Source organism: Marmota monax, unplaced genomic scaffold, assembly GCF_021218885.2.
Source record: "Marmota monax isolate L192 unplaced genomic scaffold, Marmota_monax_Labrador192_F-V1.1 WCK01_AAM20220418_F8-fsc00171, whole genome shotgun sequence".
NCBI classification, from domain to species: domain Eukaryota; kingdom Metazoa; phylum Chordata; class Mammalia; order Rodentia; family Sciuridae; genus Marmota; species Marmota monax.
This window is the reverse complement of record NW_026694658.1, coordinates 682829-703928: the sequence shown is the minus strand read 5'-3', so window position 1 is coordinate 703928 and position 21100 is coordinate 682829. Positions and strand designations below refer to the sequence as shown.

The 21100-nt window shown below is 43.1% G+C and overlaps 1 protein-coding gene across 1 annotated transcript in view; it reads left to right on the top strand.

Moving 5' to 3' along the window:
• Aatf (apoptosis antagonizing transcription factor) overlaps positions 1 to 20057 on the top strand; it is a 108798-nt gene extending 88741 nt beyond the window's left edge. Inside the window, exon 12 of the mRNA XM_046423231.2 lies at positions 19791 to 20057. Coding sequence (XP_046279187.1) covers positions 19791 to 19854 — 64 coding nt within the window. The 3' untranslated portion in view covers positions 19855 to 20057. The remainder of the gene's footprint in view (positions 1 to 19790) is intronic.
• Positions 20058 to 21100: the final 1043 nt, after the last annotated feature.

The window sequence follows — 21100 nt, the reverse complement described above, 5'->3', positions numbered from 1 at the left end:
CTTTTGGAAGGTTATTATCTGTTAACTGCCTCCCACTCCCCAAAATAAAACTCTACTTCATAGAAATTGAGCTAAGGAAACAGCTATTATACCAAGAATCTTTATTGCAATATTGTTTATAATGCTGAAAAAGAAAAAAACCAAATGACCATCACTAAGGAAATAAATCACAGTAAAATCATTTTAAGAGATTAAGCAATAATTAAAGGATAAAGTAAAACTGTACAATATAGCCAGGTATGGTGGTACATGCCTATAATTCTAGCAACTTAGGAGGCTGAAGCAGGAGGATTGCAAAGTTTGAGGCTGGTCTGGGCAACTTAGCAAGGCCCTAAGCAATCTCCAAAACCCAAAACTATTGGAGTGTCATGTTGGCACTTTAAAAATTTTAGATTTTTCAGATGAGGAATGCCAAATCTATAGTGACAGGGAAAAAAATAGAAACAGTGCCTTTAAAGTAATATCTGTACTTCCATGGAAGATCTCTAGGTACTTTTGTTACCTGGGAAAAGACACACTGTTTGCAATATGATCTATCATATTTTTAAGATAAAAATGCAGCAGATGTATATATGTGTTTATGTATGTATATATCACACTGAATGTTTGGGGAAACGCCTAGGAGCATATCAGAATGTTAGAGGAGTTTACTTGTGGGGAAAAGCATGGGATGAGGAATGGGGTGAAGACAGATCTTCAGTTGAACCCAGGGGTGCTTAACCACTGAGCCACATCCCCAGCCTTTTTTATATTTTATTTAGAGGCAGAGCCTCACTGAGTTGCTTAGGACTTTGCTAAGTTGCAGAAGCTGGCTTTGGAATCATGTTCCTCCTGCCTCAGCCTCCCCAGCCACTGGCATTACAGACATGCACTGCTGAGCCCAGCAGTGTTTTGGCTCTCTCTAATCTTTTTTCCATGAGAATGCGTTCATATTAGTTGTCATTAAAAAGTAAGAAGCTCTGGGGCTGGGATTGTGGCTCAGCGGTAGAGTGCTTGCCTAGCAGGGCGGGACCCGGGTTTGATCCTCAGCACCACATAAAAATAAAGGCATTGTGTTGTGTCCATCTACACCTAAAAAATAAATAAAAAAAAAAAAGTAAGAAGCTCTGGAGCAATAACACCAAACTCTTGGCATGTTTATTACTGGGTGACATTTTACCTTCTCTTATTTTTTTATTTTTTGTGGTGCTGGCAATTGAACTCAGAGCCTTGTGCACATGAGGCAAGCGTTCTACCAAATGAGCTATATCTCCAGCCCCTCTTATATATATTTTTTTTTTAATAATATTTTTAGCTGTAGTTGGACATAGTAACTCTTATTTTTTTTTTTTTTAATGTGATGCTGAGGATCAAACCCTGTGCTTCACACGTGCTAGGCAAGCACTCTACCAATGACCCATAACCCCAGCCCTATTAAGTGTATTTCTGTAGTGTTTGAATTTTTTTACAATAAGCATGTATTACTTTATTTCAATGAATTTTTTTACAATAAGCATGTATTACTTTATTTCAATAGAAAAATGTTTTCTTTTTGAAAATTACATATGTAAAATACAGAAAGGTGGCAGGAAAATTCTGATTATTTCTCCACTGAAGATGTAAATGAAAACTCTTTCTTCTGTGGTTTCTATGGGAAGCTGGCTTTGAATACCTGGCTGCTCCTTTGTAAGGCTCCTCCCCTTTTAATTGTGGTAACATATAGGTAAGATCTTTCCTGTCCTTTTGATTTCTTGTTCCCAGAAGCAGCTTCCCCTGTGGTTCTAGCTGACCTTGGCTAGAACCAAGGGTTTGAGTTTTTATTTTTCCACAAATATACCTAAATTAAATCAATGCCTAGTGGAGTTTGGGGGGCCTAGTGCTCATCCTTCAGTCTCCTGTATCCCTTGTCCAGTTTGAGCTCCATAAATTTGTACTTGGTTGAACTGAATTGAAACTGGAACACAGCTCTTATTAAAAGAGGGAGATGAGAAGTGCTGTCTTTAAAAGGATCTTTAGGGCAGGGGCATCTTCATTTTGCTTCTCCTGTGGTGTGTTTTGTGTAGTCTTATCTATCTATTTAGTCAATGTTTGCTGATACAAATTCTTTTCCAATGCTAGGAATTTTTCTTTTCAAGTGATCTATTTAAAAAAAAAAAAACGAAACTTTTTAAATGCAAAGTAGCCCAGCTGAGTTCCTGTGTTACCAAATTTCCCTTTGGGAGCATTTTTTTCTAGGTATACTTTGGATACTGGTTTAAATGCTTTCAAATCTTTTTGTTAGTGAAAGTCTTATGTAATTCTGATCCCTTTATAAGTCCTGGTCTGGTAGATTGGCCTTGTCTCCATTATGAGATAGGTGAGTTTTGTTGCCTGCCTAATGAACATTCCCAGCATTGAGAGAAAAACCAAAGAAATCCAGTTTCGCTCATTGTCATATGTTAGCTTGCAAGGGAGGAAGCTACCATGATCCCCAAAATGATCACTGATTTTGCTAAACCCTTGATATTCTTGGCACTGGGCAGCTCAGCTCCCAGGATCATCTTTGCTGATACAAATTCTGATACAAATTGGAATGCTGTGATTCTATAGAGAGGGTTGGAAGGAGAGAGGCTTGATATCTCCCTGGTAGGGAGGCCCTCTGAACACTGTCACCATAAGGAGCAGATTACTATTTTACTTGCATGATGTATAGGTTACTGTTTACATCTATGCTGAAGTTATTCTAAGCTTATCAAGGACATTTTAGAAACAGCTTACTTTACATGATGTAAAACCCCCAGGGCTCTGTTAGACCAGAGGGAGCTTCCTGAAAAAATACAGATGATCTCGGACTATGGTTCACACAAAGTGAAGATTTGGGGGATGAGGGAAATAATCAGCTGATTTCTGTCTATTTTTGAAAGACCCTCTGAGGTTCAGTTTTTAAAGAAGTGAATTCTTTGTCATTCCCCCAAATTGGGCTTCTGGAAGTCAGATAGTCAGATGCTGGTGTGATATGTGGGAGAAGCAGTGCTGAGATAGAGACTATTCCTCAAAACTGGCCACCGGCAACGATTTGGGAAAGGAAACCCAGTACAGCCGCTTGCTCTGTTGGTGTGGAGAAAAGCATGGGAAGGTCTTAGTGATGGCAGCCTGCTGAATTTGCGCAAGAGAAAATTGAGGTTTACCTTGAACTAACTGCTGCCTCACAGAGGGTTGTCAGATAAATTTGATTCTGATACTGTCCATAAAATATGTAGGTTATTGTATTTTTCTGTGCAGTTTCTCCCCCTTATTTCAGCAGTGGTAGCAACATGAACATTTTAGAGATACTCCGTTCCTTTGCTAAGAACTTAAATTCTCAATAGGAACAGGAAGGATTTCAATTTGAGCACCCATTCTCTCCCCCAAAATAGAACTTAGCCTTCTTACTGCTTTCATAAAGCTGCTGGCTTTATGAAAAAAAAAAAAAAAAAAACAAGGAGAGGATCCTTTGATAAGTACTAAACATCAAATGCATTATTGTTTTACATCTGGAGTTTTAGAAAAGAAATGTACAAATGTTATCTGGTCTTGTAAAGTGCTTTGTCAACATCACTGCCACGTTGTTCTTGAGGTGCCTTGGTATAATAGAATTTGTACAGGCAATTTGTCTTCGGCTTGCCATTTTTGTGTATGGGTCTGCACCCTAAATATGGGCATATTTGCCACTCTACTGTGATGGCACTCCTTTCCCCCAGTTAGTGGCCCAGAGGCTGCCAAAACTGTCCTTACTGTCCTTGCCTGCTTCACCTCTGTTTGATAGATAGACGCACTACTCATGGTGGACTGTTCTCATGTAGCTTGCTCAGCATTTCAGAGCACACCAATATCAACCCCAGAAATACCCTCATAGAGCATTTTCCGTTGGTTAAAAATTCTCAGGCAAGAATGGTTAAAATACAGATGTTTTCTGTGAGGCTTCTTATCTCCTAAAAAGGCACAGGTTATTCTGACAGGTGAAACAAGTCTGGGCAAATATGCAACATTGATCTAATCAGCAGGAACAAGAGCGATGTTTTAACTGGTGCTACCTTTTACCAGCATCATTAAAGGCTCCCATTACTCTTTTATTAGTGGTTCCCTCTTCCTTATCAGATTACAGAACGAACATAACTCATGGCAGTGATTTGATCTCTTGTTAAAGAGGATTACAGCTTTGCATTAACTCGGATTGACACAGTTTATAATTCGCTTGTTGATACTCAGGCAGGCGGTGTCATGTGTTTGACCCCCCAGCAGTGCTGAAAGGAAAGAACCCCCATATATCATCATTAAAGATGGCGCCCAGCACAGTCAGGAGGCTGGAGCCTTCTTCCAGGAGCAACAGAAAGGACAAAGGAAATGTTCTCAAGTTCAAGCCTGAGACTTGGACCAGAGTTTTAAAATTGAAAAGAAAACACTACTGTTGTTTCTTCTTTTTCCCAATTTGCCGCTGTTCAACCTCTTATTCTAGAGAATTTGCATTGTCAAATTGAATCCTTAGTTCCAAGCAGGAGGTAGAGTGATAAAAGCACATCTTCTAGGAAGAGATTGTAGATGATGAACAGATAAATCCTTCCCCCAAATGGGGCTTCTTGACAAGAGTTCTCATTTCTGCAGTCATGTTCTCAACATTTCTTCAAAGGGTGATAAGTCCTCTTTTTTCTCAAAGGGATATTTCACATTCTTTAAAATGAGCATATATATTTCTCTTAAGGATTTTTTGTTTTTAAGTTCTTTTATGTTACTATTCTTGGCTTTCTAAATATAGTATTTTATAGCTACCTTATTAATCACAACCAAGTAGCTTGCAAGTGGTTAGGCAATAGCTAAGTTTTTCACCTTAATCTAGCTTAGTCATTCATACATATTATTAATATGTTTCCCATAATGATCACTGAGCCAACACTAGATTGCGAAGATATGTAGACCATTTCTAAGTGAAACAACCTTTGCTCTGATTTATCCACCCTCATTCAGCCACCCTGTTTCTGATCCACAGTGAAATGGCATAGAAATAACATCATATTCCACTTTTTGAGCATTGGCTGTACGTCAGGCCTTGCACTAAGCCCTTGATGTACATTTTCATTTTCAATCAGTGAAGTGGTTGATGTTATCTGTATTTTATGATAAGAATACTAAGCATAGAGCAATTAAGTAACTTGCCTAAGTTAAGAGCAGGTAGTGGAACTGACATATTTATTTAGGAATGTAACTCCTAATCGCTGTTATTGTTTTTAGAAGTCAGCAAGGATTTTGATATAGATGGGAATAATGTGCCAAATAGAAGTCCCTCAATATACAGAGCTCCTTAATCTAAAACTGGGCTGGAGGATTACCTTTAAAAATTTAAAAATTTCTTTAAAAAATTTTTGGGCTGGGGCTGTAGCTCAGTGGTAGCGCACTTGCCTGGCATGTGTGAGGCACTGGGTTTGATCCTTAGCACCACATAAAAAAATTAATAAATAAAGATATAAAAAAATTTCCCCCATTTCTTTTAAAGAGGTAATCTGTATAGACAAATTTTGCCTATCAGTCATTCACATTGTAGTATGAATCATGGAATACTCAAAAGTGTTCTTATGGTTATATCTTTCTTCTGATTGTAAAAATCTTAGACTCATAAATAGCTTTGAATTCCCATCCAGTGTATTCAGTCCATCTGTTCTGAGAGTTCTGCCTGTCTCATACATACTCAGGCACCTGTTGCCTTTTCCTTAGAGACAGTATCTTTTCCTCTATAATAAAAATAATACATATTTATGAAATAAAATTTGGAAAATACAGAAAGGACAAAGAAAATTAATCCCATCATGTATTTTTTTTACAGTTTTATGTGCACATATTCTATACAGATGTATACATATGTTTGATTAACTTTGTATTATAAGCATTTAAATGCCATTAAATATTTTTGAAAGCACTTTAGAAACATAATATTCTATTATGGAATATTCATATTAGACATTTAGGTTGCTTTTGTTTTTCTTTCTCTTTAGGTAATGTGCAATGAACATATTTTCATGTTCAGGTTTTGCTTACATCCTTAAAACAGGTTCTTAAGGGGAATTTCTGAGTCAAATGTGTAAGCTTTCTAATAATTCTTGATGGTTGGTACTAATTTATATGTCTCCTTCCCAGCCAGCTGAGGCTTATGTCACTGAACCTTTGCTAATTAGGGAGAATTATCTTATAAAATTTATCTTGTAAAAGTATTTTTTCTTGCTCTTTTTTTTTCTTTTTTCTTTTTTTTTTGGTCCTGGGGATTGAACCGAGGGCCACTTTACCACTGAGATAGATCCCTAGCCATTTTTTTGAGACAGAGTCTAGGTAATTTGCTGAGGCTGGCCTTGAACTTGCTGATCCTCCCACCTCAGCCTCTTTAGTCTCTGGAACTACAGGTGTGTACTGCTGTGTCCAGCATGGAGTTCTGTTTTAATACAGAATATTGTTCAGTGGTCTCCACTTTCTGTTTCCACAGCCTGATTTGATTCGAGGTCTTTTTTCAAGTTCTCATACATATGATCACACCAACAGCCTCTTGACCACCGGTGTCTGATCTCATCAGCTCTGTGTATCTTCAGGCTCCCCTTCCTCAACGACCACATAAAGTGTGCTCCTGCTCCTTGCCTGTAGACTAAGCTCACACTCTTGAGCCTGCTGCCAGGGCCTTCAGTGATTTGTCACCAAGCTATTTCCTTGTTAATCTGTTTCATCAGCATATGCTGGTGCCATCCAGAGTGGGCCCTGCCATTCCAGGAACCTGCTCCCTGTTCTACCTCTGTCTCTTTGTTCTGCTCCCTCGAGGTCTTCCAGCCCTGTTCCACTGGGTACTCTCCTGTCAAAGTATTCAGTCCTTTGAGTATACCAGCCTTTCCAAGGAGACGTTTGTGATCCCTATCCTGATCTGAGTGGATGGCTTTTTCTGTGTCGAACCCCATTTTATTGCTCCTCTCTAACAGTACTTATTACAGTTCACAAAAACACTTACTAGGGTTTTCTTTCTTGCTTGCTTGCTAAGAATGTTAATTTATAAATTATGCTGGCATAAAATGTTGTCAAGACCAAATGTGAGATTACAGTAAACATAACCATAGTTATTTCACTTATAACTTAACATTGTATTTTTTAAAATATTTTTTAGTTGTAGATGGACATAATACCTTTATTTTTATTTTTATGTGGTGTTGAGGATCAAACCCAGTGCCTTCCACATGCGAGGCGAGTACTCTACCACTGAGCCACAGCCTCAGTCCTAACATTGTATTTTAATTCCAGTTGTGTCTTGCCTTATATAGCATTTTATACTTACTTACCAAACAGTTTATTTCAGGTCTTTTTCTGGTTGGTGCCATCCCTGTCTATGCTAGGGAACAGGTTCAGCATTCTTAGGTGCAGTGCATACACCCTTAATGCTTACATAAATTGAAATACTTAGCTGGGAGTGGTGGTGCATGCTAGCTGCTTGGGAGGCTGAGGCAGGAGAATGCAAGTTCAAAGCCAGCCTCAGCAACTTAGCAAGGCCCTAAGCAACTTAGTAAGATCCTGTCTCAAAATTTTTAATAGATAGATAGATAGATAGTGATTCTTGTGTCTTTTTGTTGTTGTTGTTGTTGTTAAATGAACATAGGCTTTACTAGATTCTTGAGAGTGAAATGTCCTTAATTTTTTGTTTGACAAGTACTGTTTTAAATATAATTTTCACAGATAATTATTTAAATGAAATTAGTGTTTTCACATGGCTGTAAATCTGTTACACAGATTTGCCCATTTCTTGCAAACCCCCAAACAGTTGATTATAGACTTCCTGTCTGAAATGCCTTTGAAGACTTTCAGCCTATAAGTCTAGGTACAATTTGCTGGTAAGACTTTTTTTTTTTTTTAAACAGTATAAAAGATGGATGAAGAAGAGTTTCTTGCCTCTTTTATTGAAATCTCTTCGAATCATCTAACTCCTCTAACATACTGCCCTTGGCACTTTGTACAAGTCTGTGTTTTATATGGCCTTCAGTGGAGGTTGCTTCCTGACTGTTGTGGTGTGTGTCTCTGTGGAGCAACATTGCACTGCTGGAGGGCCAGCTCCCTGTTTTGTTCACAGCTCATGGTCAGCATTGGAAAAATCCCAGAAATGAAGGGTCAAACTTTGGGACTTGTCGTTCCCTGCCCTTTGCTTAAAGGCTTTTTGAGGTCGTTTTTACTTAGGATGGACCCGGGAAAAGATCTTCCAAGAAGACTCTTATTTTCCCATCATTTCCAAGAGTGTATACTGTACACTTTGAATTCTACCATAGGCTTGCTCCTGGCCACCTCTGCCAGGTTTGGTTTCTGGTGACCCTTCTACAAATAGAGGTGTACCCACAGGGCTCTATGATAGACCAGTGACAGCTTAGGTCAGTTTTTTGGACTGCTTTCAGAATTTGTTTTGTTTGAGAAGGAAACAGCTCTGGGGGTGCTGGGGTTGTGGCTCAGTGGTAGATAGCTTGCCTAGCATGCGTGGGGCTCTGGGTTCGATTCTCAGCACTGCATTTAAAAAATAAATAAATAAATAAACAAAGGTATTGTGTTTACCTACAACGAAGAAAGAAATTCTTAAAAAAAAAAAGAAAAAACAGTCCTAGAAGGGATTCTGTGTATGTTAACAAGCATAGTTACCTTTTGTTGTTTTTGGTGTTGGTAGTAAGTGTCAGACCATAAAAGGACCTGTGTCAAGGGCATCACCTCACTGCTTTGAGTTCCAGTTGCAGGGAGGCACCTAGTAATGGGAAGCTACTCCCAACTATTCTGGGGAATGAGGTCTGCAGTGAGCCACAGCCACACCTGTGTTGAATCCAGTGTCTCCTCTGGGGAGCAGAACACTTGATAAACTTAGCTCGTTTACCCTCCGGGTACCTCAACGTTAAAGGCAAGAAAGACTGAAAGCTCCTTCTTCTTCTTCAAGATCTGGAAGCATCAGTGAAAAGGGAATCTCTTGCTTGGTGCAGAGCCAGGTGAGGCACTGAAGTCCCTGGGTCTGAAGTCCCTAAGTGGGACTGCCCAGTGGGGGCGGCTGCCGACACTGGAGACTGAGACAGGTCCTGTGTGGTTCTCCTTTCTGCTTCTCAGAGGATGGTGGGGGTTGGGCTTTTTGTCTCTTGAGTGGAATGTGAAATGCTGAAAGAGGAGCAGTTGTTCTTCAGTGCTTTGTGCTCCTTTATAAGAAAGAAGAAATCAATACACATTTTCTCATACACACACTTGGCAGCACTCCGCCTCCTCCACAGCTGGATCCTGCAGTGGAAGGCGCAGCCATGCCCCGAAACAGACTCACCGACTTCCAGGGGAATAAATGCAGACTACTTATTTTACACTTAGCAATCAAGGTTTTTAAAGGCAGCTATGTAACTGGCTAAGGCCAGCAGACTGCTGAGTGCAGGGACTGGTTGGCAGAGCTAGGACAGTGAACGTGGTGCTGTTATGGATGTCCAGGAGCCGAGGGTCCTGGGCTACTCCCCTGGGGAACGTTTACTGGCAGGTTCAGCAGAGACCTTCCTTTTATAAATTTCTCTGTGGACAAAGGAAGGGAGAAAGTTCTTTGAAGTATGCTATTAGGAACCAAAAAAGATGGAGGTGGCAATTTACATTTTTTTCAGTTAATGTAAGAGTAAACTGTCCAGGGCTGGGGTTGTGGCTCAGCGGTAGAGCGCTCGCCTAGCACATGCGAGGATCTGGGTTCGATCCTCAGCACCACATAAAATAAATAAGTAAAATAAAGACATTTTTTAAAAAAATAAACTGTCCAAAGAAGAGCCCTATCCCAGGATGGACTTTACTTTTTAATTAGAAAATACAGTATGGATATCTGTAAGTTTGTGTTGTAGTAGTGGCTAAAAGTTAGGTGTGGCCCATGAGTAATTTTTAACAGAATCCGTAATAACCTCACAGTACAGAGTGAGCTCAGTTTTATTCTGAGCAGATTGGGGTGGCCTGAGAGGGTTTGGAGCCTATGCTCTGGCTTGGCCCAGAGGAGGTAGATGGTCAGAGCTGAGAGCAGGCAGGAGGTCATGGGGCAGCATGTGGCGAAAGAAAAAAGAGGAGACCCAACAGTCAAATGTAGGAGGAGGGAGATGAAAGGACAGAGCAGAGGAGAGCCTGCCCTGAACTGGCTGAACTGGCCAGCAGAGCCCAGGGTGGAGCTCTGGCACAGGTAGCTGCGCTGCTCCTGGCTGCTCCTGGGGCCAGCAGCTCAGCTCTGTGTCCTCTGAGCGTTGTGAGTTGCTGCTGCTGCCGCCTTGGGTTGGTTTGCCCATTGCTGCTTTCACATTTGGGCTGGCACTGGGTTTCTAAGCAAATGAGCTCTCCGACTTGGTGTCAGAAGTAATAGCAGTGTGTCTGCCAGAACTCTCTAATTTCTCCGTGTTTTGATCCCCTGGAAGTTAAGGTTAAACTGGAGCCGAGAGATACATCCTGTGCGGCCCCTACTGGCCCTGGATCCCAGGCAGCAGTCCTGAGATGGATACAAATATAACTGGGTGTCAGTCTCCCCTTCCCCGTGGTTGGGGGAAGTGATTCACGTCTAAGCAGTGAAGCATCCCCTGGCTTCTAACAGGAGCTGTGAGAGGGGCTGCTGTCTGAACAAGGAGCTTCATCTTCCTGAAGCCAGCAGTCACAAAACCGTAAACACAACACCGGCCAACTCTATTGCCAGGATCGCGGTGGCTTGACGTTAATATTAAACATCTCCAGCAAGGCAGAGAGCTCTGTAGCCTGGCTCCAGAATAAAAATAAATAAAAATAGAGAGAAAACCCTGCTAAAAACAGTGAGGTGGTTTGTCGTCTTTCCTTTGTGAGGCCATTTGTCTTCTCTCGCATCAAATCTGTTATAAAACAGTCAAACTGTGAAAGTGGAAATCATCCCAGGAATATGGAATATTAATGCACAGGAGAGGAGCAGCGTCCCTTTTGTCTGAAGAGTGGCTCCTGCCCCCCCTTTTGTAAGCCACCGAGGTAAATTATTTTTCTTTAAACGAATATGAAAGACTTGAAGCTAGTGGTATTGGAATGGTGGAAGTTTCAAGTATTTTTTTTTTTTCCTTTGTTAAAGTGGAGTGAATTTCTAACTGATGAATGAGGAGAAAACCTTTATAAATTTAATCCCAGTTCCTTGCCCATCCCTGTTCCTGTTCTCTCTCCTTCCTTCTCCATCCTTTTGGTTCCTTTGTTTGGGGCCTGAACCTGCTTCTTTGAACACTTATAAATCTTGAATCTGTCTGATCTTTAGGAGACAGGCCAGAGGCCGCACGTCACCGTGTGTAATTTAAAGCTGCAGGGCTAAAAGCATTTGCAGAGGTTTGAAGGACCCAGTTCTGACCTGACCAAAAGAGCACATTGGAACAGACCTTCTCGAGTCTCCTTCAAGCCCTGGGAGGATGGTGATGAGAGCAGACACACCGAGTAATTTATGGGCTCCGTTTGCTCCCAGTCTTCTCAGCACCTGGTCCCCTTAGAAATGAGTCATGTACTGCCACCTTGTGGCAGATTCTGGCAGCTGCAGTCTGACTGTCTTGGACCGTCCAATCTGGTGTTCAGCTGGTGTCTGATCCAAGATGATCTGCCTTGTATCCAGATTTAGGTAGGTAGTGATACAGAAGGGGATTCTCTTGAGTCACTACTGTTGCTTTGATAACTTGATCATGTTAAGAAATAGGTCTCAGGTGAGAGAAGATGGCTTTCTTTTACTTTCTTGTTCTGTGCATTTTGGGGGTATGGGGTGTTTTTGTTTTGTTTGGATTTGGTTTGTTTTGATCTGGGATATGTGAGAGTTTAGGAAAGAAACCTGAGATCCGGTCACACGTGGTGGCACATGCATGTAACCCCAGCTGCTTGGGACGCTGAGGCAGGAGATCATAAGTTTGAGGCCAGCCTCTGCAACTTAGCGACACCCTGTCTCAAAATAAAAAGGACTGGGGATGTAGGTCCATGGCAAAGTGCTCCTGGGTGCAATCCCTAGTACCAAAAATAAAATACAAAATAAGTAAATAAAAATTTTTAAAGGACTGGGATGGGGGTGGAGCTCTATGGCAGAGCATTTACCTAGCATGTGTGAGGCTCTGGATTCAATCCCCAGTACAAATAACAACAACAATAAGCCTGTGTTTTCTTGTTGGGGAACATGGAAGGAGGGTAAGGTTCTGACCTTTCTTTGGCTGCATTCGGTTCCTAGGCTTTTCTGCTCTCATGTCCTGTGTGGCATTCTGGGCAGGTGATGCTCTTTATAAGAGCTGTGTCAGGGTCTGCACTTGGACTGCCTTCCCTACAATACCCAGTCTTGAGAACTGAGTTCTGATGCATCACCTGCCCCTGGTCCCATTCCTGGGATGTGCACATGGCACCTGCGTGCCATTTGGATTGATATGTTCCCCTCGTGAGCCAATAGAGACATTCTCACTTACCTTTCTCTCACTTAGAGCCACTGATACTCAGTAGAATTTGGATCAGAGAAGCAGAAGGAATGAAAGATAGAGGAAGGTGCTGTTTCAGGCTCTTGTGTTGTTGGGAAGCTGGCCACAGGCCTTCAGATGGCCCTCTGCAGCACCTCGGGGCTGCTGTGCCTTGTTCCATTTTTCATCATCAAATGATGGTGCAATTTATGTAACAGGGACTTTGCTTAGTACTCTGAAAACAGTATCTTTAAGGAGGGTATGTCACCATCTTACTGAAGAGGAAGCTAAGTTTCAGGGGGCTGAGTAATTCACCTCAGCTCATGGGTGTGGTAAGGACCTGAGCCAGAATCAGAACCACTCTGGCTCCAGATTGCAGCCCCTGCACATTTGGTATATGCCGCATGCCGGGCGGTGTGCCACATAAAAGTGATTTGCTTTGTTTTAGGTGATTGTTTCTAAACTTGCTTTTCCCATTTGATTGAGTATATAACAAAAGAAAGCTATTGTCCCAGGGCTTTTAGGCATCTCTAAGAGGAAAATGGAACAGTGGATAGCCTTTGCCCTCTGGCCCACTTTGGTTTCTGACAATTAGAATGGAGGCACGTGTTTAACTGGAAGAGGATCCCTTTGTTTGATGCCATTAACATATGCCAAGTAATAATTGGAGGGACACCTTTTTCTGTAGGCATGTGGAATGCCTGGGCATATTGGTAGACAGAACAGAAGGGACTAGAGATCTGTGAAGCAGAGAGAAGGGTTTGTTTAGAATACAGGAAGAAGGGCTGAGCTGGAGGTGCTAGGAAAGTTCTGGCCTGCCCCACACAAGGTCCTGGCTTGGATCCCTAGTACTGCCCCATCCTGCAAAAACTGAAAATGCCAATGTGGAGGAGGTGGGGTCCTCTCTACCCACTGCACTGTCTAGACTGTGCTGTCAGTGTGAGGACTGGCTCGGAGGTTCCCGGACCTTTCTGTGGGGCTTCAGCAAGCTGCAGGACTTGGTCAGGCTGGTGGGAAGACTACACGAGAGCGATGGAGGGAAATGCGGCTGGTGAGCCAAGAAAGGACAGATTTAGATAGAGGAAGACACCGGCTAGCTGAGGAGCTGCCACAGCGCATAGCAGTCAGCCTTGCTCCCCTCCTGGTTCCAGGGGATACGGCCATGGGACAAGTCACAGAATAGCGGAGTTGGGTCCAGTATATCTCTCCTGGTAGAACTGGGTATCCCAGACAATTTACTGCAGATGGTCACCTTCCCAACCCAGCTTCTGCTGATCTTTTGTTCTTTGTAATCCTGCACAGCAGCTAACAAAGTTCAAGTAGACATTCAAATATTTTTTATTAATTTATCACACCTGTGTGTTGTATTTTGAGGCCAGGGATCATAAACATCTAGTATGTTTCTAGTACATGTTTATGAACTTCCGCAGCACTAAGTCAGTCGTTTTCAAAACACAAACATTTGAAAAAGGGTGACATCAGTATCATCACCAGTAATTTTTGAAAGCACACATCTGTCGTCAATGGCCATGCTTCTCTGTCAGTGCGGAGGCGCACACGTGGGAATCTCTGCACCAGGCTTGTCCATGCTGACCCTTCTCATGAAATTTGGGTTTGACGTGAGCCCAGGTGGAATTGGCAGGGAGCTCTGGTAGAAAGTCAGAATTAGTCTGCTTTCCCTCCGTGTGCTTTGTCATTTTCCTTGATTCCTTGAGGTATCTGTGCAGGGATTGAGTTAAATGGAAAACAAATGCTGCGCCACTTCAGGGCAAGGCCCTGCGGTGTGCAGGAGAGGAGACTATGAGAAGGGAAGAAGGGCCAGGTGCGCTGGGTGACTGAGGTAGGCACCATCTTGCGAGCTGTGGACTGCTGTCATTCTAGTGGTGAGTGGGGCTTTAAGTGAAATGGGGGTGCACGTGTATAATAATGCATATATTAAGGACTACGCCTTTTCTTATGAAGCAACAAATTAACAATTTTGAATTAAGCAAGGGCAAATTATGTATATAATTTAAATCAGGAAAGCAGCATCACTGTCTTCACTGGTATGTTTGGAGGATTGGCATGAAATACTTACTGGGAGACTGATATACTGTGGGGGGCGCTCTATGGGCCACCCCCGGGGAGTAGTGGAATAGCCATTTTCTTTGCACTGTCCGTCTGCCTCAGGAGTGGGGTGTGGCGACTTGGAGATGGCTTGGTTGGAGGCTTGTCGGCAGGAGGAGGAGCAAGGTCTTTCTGAGAGTAGATAGCAGATGCCTACAGAGTGCCCGTGCTGCAAGCTACCGACCTAGCAAACTGAATGCCCCGCACAGACCATTTTCAGGTTTAGTACTCTCCTTTGTACTGTTTGCCCAAATGCCATCGTGAAAGACCACGCTCTGCGTTGCAGTCCTGAGAAAAGCATACGTGGGGAACTGAGAGCACACATGGGTCCTCACATCTGTCTGGGGGCTGCATTGTTATACATGTGCACCCCCATTTCACTTAAAGCCCCACCCACCCCTTGAATGACAGCAGTTCACAGCTTGCAAGTCGTTGCCTATGTCAGTCTCCTTGGAAGACTCATACGATAAAAAGCTGGATTCCAGTGCACACACACACACACACATTCCGTCTTTATGGAAAATGGCTGCTAATCCATGATCATTTTTTTTCCAGAAACAGGTTTTATGATAATATAGTAAAAATATTAAATTAGAAAATGCCTCACTAAGGGTTATAAAACCTTACTACACTAGAGATAGGTAATTATCCCCTCTACAGCCTAAATGACAGTTTAAAAGAAATAAAAATGTTAGTGCTCATTACTTGCTTTTGTAGGTTGCAATAAAGGGTAAGTTAAATTTTAATTCAAGGAAGAGCCCCGGCTGTCGACCTTCTACCTTAGGTCCAAGTCCTGTTAATTACTCTGTCGCTTATTCTCCTACATGATACTAACATTAATACATTTTCTACAGTGGACATTCCCACTGGCCATTGAGACCCACAGTGTGGAGGGGGGAGGGGAGACAAATCAGGAAAGGTACTTCAGATCAGTGATTCAGATCTTGATTCTTAATGTGATGAGGAGCAGGAATTATTTTTTAAAGAAAACCAAGTTCATTATGCATAGCCTTAAGGGAACCTCAAGTATTAAACTCGACACTTACCCTGGAGAATCAGAGGAAGACAAGGTTAACCTGAAGGATTGATAGTCTGGTCCTCTGCACAGCCAAATCCTGGTTAGGGAAGAAGTGCTGCAGTAGAAGCCATCTGCCTCCTCATCTCCAGCTTTTGCTCGCCTGGTTTCTAGTTTTGTTTTCCTTGGGAAGGTGTGAGGGATTTGGATGTGCTTTCTTTCTTTTCAGATGTTTTGATCTTTCCCTCTGCACTGACGCTAGACCTAGCACCTGTCTGGGTTTGGGGGAGCTCCTGGGCTCTCTACACCTCAGCCTTACTTGGTGTGAGAAGACTTTCCAAATTGAAGATCAGTACAGACTTCGATGGAGTCAGTTTCCAAAGTAGAACACGCCTGTGCCGGAGGTACAGGCCTCCCTCTGCTCAGCCTTCCACAGTTGCCCTTCAGCTAGTGCAAAGCTTGCTGTGAGCCCATCTCTAGAGTGCCCTGGTCCTTGCCCTGGACTAGGAAAGTTCCAGGGCCTCAGGCACAGGCCCATTTGGACATATGGTCCAGGAATTGAGAAAGCCCAAGGACTGGACTAAAAATACTGTGTGGGTCAGATGGCTTCCAGGTCTTTATTTTCAACCAAACTATAGAAGAATGTGAGTTGAGTTGTCAGTTGATAGATTGTTAAAGGTAATTTTTGGAACTGGGGATGTGGCACAGTGGTAGAGTGCTTGCCCAGCATGCATAAGGACTTAGGCTCAATCCCAGCACCACACACACACACACAAACACAAAACGTACTTTTTAGTGATGGGTCACTATGTGATTATTTTTCCCCCATATAATTCAGAAAGAATGAGATGAGAAGAATCAAGGGACATTTTGGTGACAAAACTCCCATTCCTGTCTGGGCACAGTGGCATGCCTGTAATCCCAACTACATGGAGACTAAGGCAGGAGGAGCCCAAGTTCAAGGCTGACCTGGGCAACTTAGTGAGACCCTGTCTCAAAATAATATAAAAAGGGCAGGGCCGGGGATATAACTCAGTGGTAGAGTACTCCTGGGTTCAATCCTCAGTACATTAAAAATTAAAAAGAAAAAAAAATCCCATTCTTTTCTGCTTGTTCATATGACAGGATTTCTCAGGACATACATCTACAAAAAATAAGACTACAGTTGATGCTAAGCCCTTTTTCATTCTAATGATAGATGATATTCACCCATAGATCCATGAACACTCAACAGGGAAAGCTTCGTTCATATCCATTAAGAGATGTGATTCCAGTAACACTTTATACATTTATATTAAATTTTCACTAAAATTATAATACACTGTTATATTGTTGATATATATAGATTGTATCCTGATAATAATTGTAAGGATAAACCAATCCAGAACAGAATTTTCAATTACTTGAAGACTTGTCTCAAGAAATCAAAATATTTTCATTTTTATATTTTAAATTTTGAAAATTTTAGATGTTTTCCATTTACTTATTTTTGTGGCCAAAAACTATAATAGGGTAATCAATGAAAGAACAATTATATTACAACAAAAATCTATAGGGAAAAGTCAAGTGGAAATGTCAACCTGTTTTTGAAAAAAAAAGATGCTGTAAAGTTTCTAAATTAGAGGATTTGATTATGTGTTATTTAAATAAATGATAATGGATATCCAGTCACTGTGGCATAGAGGTTCCATTGGGAGCATTACAAAAGGGTCATGACTTTTAAAAGTTAATAATTACAGCTTTCTCATAATTATATCCTTTGTGACTATGTAAATTTGCTGTGAAAAATTTTATATAGCAACTTAGAATGTGTGAGGGGTGAGAAATTTTGTAAAAATTGTTTTCGGACTCTTGGCTCTGTCCTCCCAGCTGTGCATGACCACCTAGGAATGCAAAGTCTCGAACCTTGGATGTGACCGAGAAGGGCTGGGCTGAATCAGCAGCTGGAGTCTAGGCAGGTCCTTATCTGGAGCTGCTCCTGGTCCCCAAGGAGGGCTTGCTTGGTCTTCCTCTAGACCAGAAGCACCAGAGGCAGCAGGAGGCCATCGCATTGCTCTTGGTGAGGGATGGCGTGATCTGAAATAGTGGGGGCCTGGAGGGCAGCAGGGCTTGGGTGCTTTGCAGGTGCACGTGGCCGCTGGCTGGTGGGTAGTGGGCGAGGAAGACGTCAAGTTGAAATTGCTTGAGGGTGTTTAGATTGGAATGATCCCTTATTTGTATTCTCCATCTCTCTCTCTCAAAATATTTTAAGAACCCAGACCACTCAGCTTCCCAGGTTGCTCTGCCACGAGCAGCTGCATATGTTTGTCAGCTTTGCGCACCTGAGTGTGAAATGATGTTCCATCAAAACATGGGTTCAGCATTTCACTCTCTGCTCCTGACACGTGAACCCCGCTGCGGACAGTAACTGCTGCCTTCTGCCCTGGCGCTGCACTGCTATTGCAGCGCAGAGTGGAAGCATTTGCTGGGGGTAATGATGGGGTCTGGTGCAGGCAAGCAAGGCGAGGCTGGAAAGAGGGTAGCTTGAAAGCTAAATAGCACTGCGCCTCTGCTTCTCCCTCTCATCAGCCCGCGTCCTCTTAAAGTCATACTGTCCTTTCTGTCATGGCAACTCTCCCCTTCATGCCGTTTAATGTTTTTGTTGTTGAAATGGCTAGTGAGACTTGTTTTATTGGCAAATAGGCAGGCCCCGAGCGTGATGAAGTGAGGCCGGCAGGGCCTCGCTGCTCTCCTGTGATGGAGCCGGCGGCCGGGAGGGGAGCTGCCTGCGCTCATTTGCATTTGGGCTGAGGCCGCTCTTCACCTTTGTGGGGCTGTCTGGGCTGTGGAGAGCGAGGCAGACAGATGTGTGTGGCAGGGAACAAAAGAGGCTGGAGCTCAGGGTGAGCCTGCTCTTTGTCTGCAGGCCGTGGGGCTGGTTGGCAGTTCGGGGAAGGGTGGCAGCAAATACTCACTGTAAAATGGCTGTAGTAAAACTGGGACCCGCTGTTTCCTAACCCACGCGCTCCCTGCCTCCCTGTGGGTCCCCAACATGAAAGGCTAGTTTATATTTCTGTTTTCTTCTTTAAGGTTTTCACTTTTTTAAGGCTTTGGTATGCCATTCCCATCTCCCGTGTCCTGATTATGGTGCTTCTGTTCCTCTCCGTCACTAAAAACAGGCTAACTTTAAAAAAAGACTAATGAATTTTTGTGTTGAATTCTTGTGAAAAAGAGCTGTTGAACGACGGAGGTTTTTGTTTGTAAAGTCAGGTTTGCCAGTGATAGCTTTCAGCACTTTTAAAAGCCTATTTCTTGATAAGATGGCAGACAGTATTTTTAGTCAGATCTGAAAATATCAGAGCTGCCATGGCCTCTTACTGGGGCTGCTGACTCACCCTGGTCAGCTGCGTGCCTGCCTCAGTCGGCTGTGACCCTGGGGCCCTCTCATCTCACATGGGTCCCACTTGCTTGGAGCCTCGAGGCCCCTCCTGACTGCAGGGAGAGCTGCATGGTATGTACAGGGGAGAGGGCCCTGCGGCGTCCATCCTGCAATGGGCAGGGTCCCTCCACACACACCCTTGAGATTTTCCAGTCCTTGGCAGATGGCTTTGGCCAGATGTGTATGTGTTGCACTTAGTAACAGAGACAGAGGTTGGGTGTGGTAATTGACTGTATTTTCAGGAACCCAAGACTGACATCTTAGGAGTTTTAAAAATGTCAAAACCCAACTTTTGAAATAAATTAGCCAATCAAATTATTTATTAGATTGAGACCAGAGAAGCTGCTGGGGGAATGGGGAAGGTCTTGGGTCTACGCCTGAACTACTGCACATGTGATAGTAATTGGAATCTTGTTGCTGGGTCATTTTCATTGTTTTTCAAGTACTGCCAAGTCCAAGAAAATGTATGAAAACTAAATTATATCCCCCTACATCCCATGTCTGATTGAATCCTCCTCATGGCGTGGCCGTCTCATACATCCTATTAAAATATTCAATCTTGTTTTCTTACTTGAAGAGCCTGTCTGTAAAGGGCAGACTTAGAGAAAACTCATTCCCTAGAGACAGGGTATCCAGGCACACTGGACTGTTTACATATTTTACTATTTGATTGGCTGCGTCTGGATTTCTTCCTCTCGTTGTATTTGTGAATAAGAGCTGTGAGGTGCATTTTTTAATTACATGGCTGTTTTCAATGAAAGGAGCAGATGAGAGTATTTCCCAGCTTCTTAGTTTCTTTTAACCTTGAGAAGTTAACTGGTGTGTTAACTAATTTGTTTTGTTTGTCTTCTAGGACAGAATTGTATCGATCTCTTTTTGGCCAGCTCAACCCTCCTGACGCCGGCCTTGGGGATTGATGTCGTCTGTCTCCTTTGCCCTGGGCCTCCCTGCACCCCGCCAGTCCTGCCGGCTGCTCACCCAGGAGGCAGCTGTGATTCCATGGGGCTGAGCGGCCAGGGAATCCCTGGGAAGGTGTTCTGCCCGGAACGTGTGCCTAGTGCCTGCAAGGGCACCTCCCCGTGTCCTTTAACCATCACAAATAAAGACTATTGTCACTGCTGCTGCCACGTGTGATTTCTTAAGCAGCACACAGTAAGTGTGATTTAGGTCTGTAGCAGGAAGACTCCTTTGTTGGGAGGGGTTTTATTTTTTCCTAGTTAAACGGCCCCCTCTTACAATATAAGCCCATTCGTCCTAATGGACCCTTAGGTGGTTGCTGGTTTGGGGCTGTTGTGAGTAATGCTGTGGTGAGCATGGACGTGCAGATGTCCTTTCAACTTTTTTTTTCTTCTTTTGCAGTACTAGGGATTGAACCCAGGACCTTGGTGCATGCTAGGCAATCGCCGAGCTGTATTCTCGGTTCTCATTTTTTATTTTGAGACAGGGCCTCACAGTTGCTGGCCTGTTCTAAACTCCCAAACCACCTGCCTCCGCCTCCTGAACAGCTGGGATCACAGGCATGCGCCATCACAGCTGGCTCCCTTCAAAATGTCTTTTGAGTCTATACCCAGAAGTGGGCTCGATAGTCATAGGAGGTCTGTTTTTCCTGGGCTTTGTGTATGTGTGGTGCTGGGCTCAGATGCAGAGCCTCCACATGCCGAGCATGCACTCCATTACTGAGCTGTACCCCAGCCCTATTTAAGTTTCTTAAGACCTCTTCTGTCCCCATAATGGCTATGCTAATTTACATGCCCGTCAAAAGAGTGGAAGGGCTCCCTTTTCTCCCCATTTTTGCCAACACTTGTTATCTTTCATCTTCTTGATAACAGCAAATTAACAGGTTTGGGGTGATATTTCAGTGTGGTTTTGTGCTTTTCCAGTTCAGGAGTAGCACCCAGGGCCTCAGGCAGACCAGGCAGTGCCTCCTCGCCCCCCCCCCCCCCCCCGCCCCAGCCCTGCATCATTTTAGTCTCTACTTTTCATCTTGTTGTGTCTCTTTGATTTATTTGCATTTTCTACTTGCCTCCTATTATCCTTTCAATATCCCCAGTCTTTCCTGTCTGTCTGCCAGTATGAAGTCTTATTTTCCCCATCAGATTATTCACTTCTGGAGGGCCAGGATGGCCATGTGCCTCATTTGTTTCATGACAACATATGTCACAT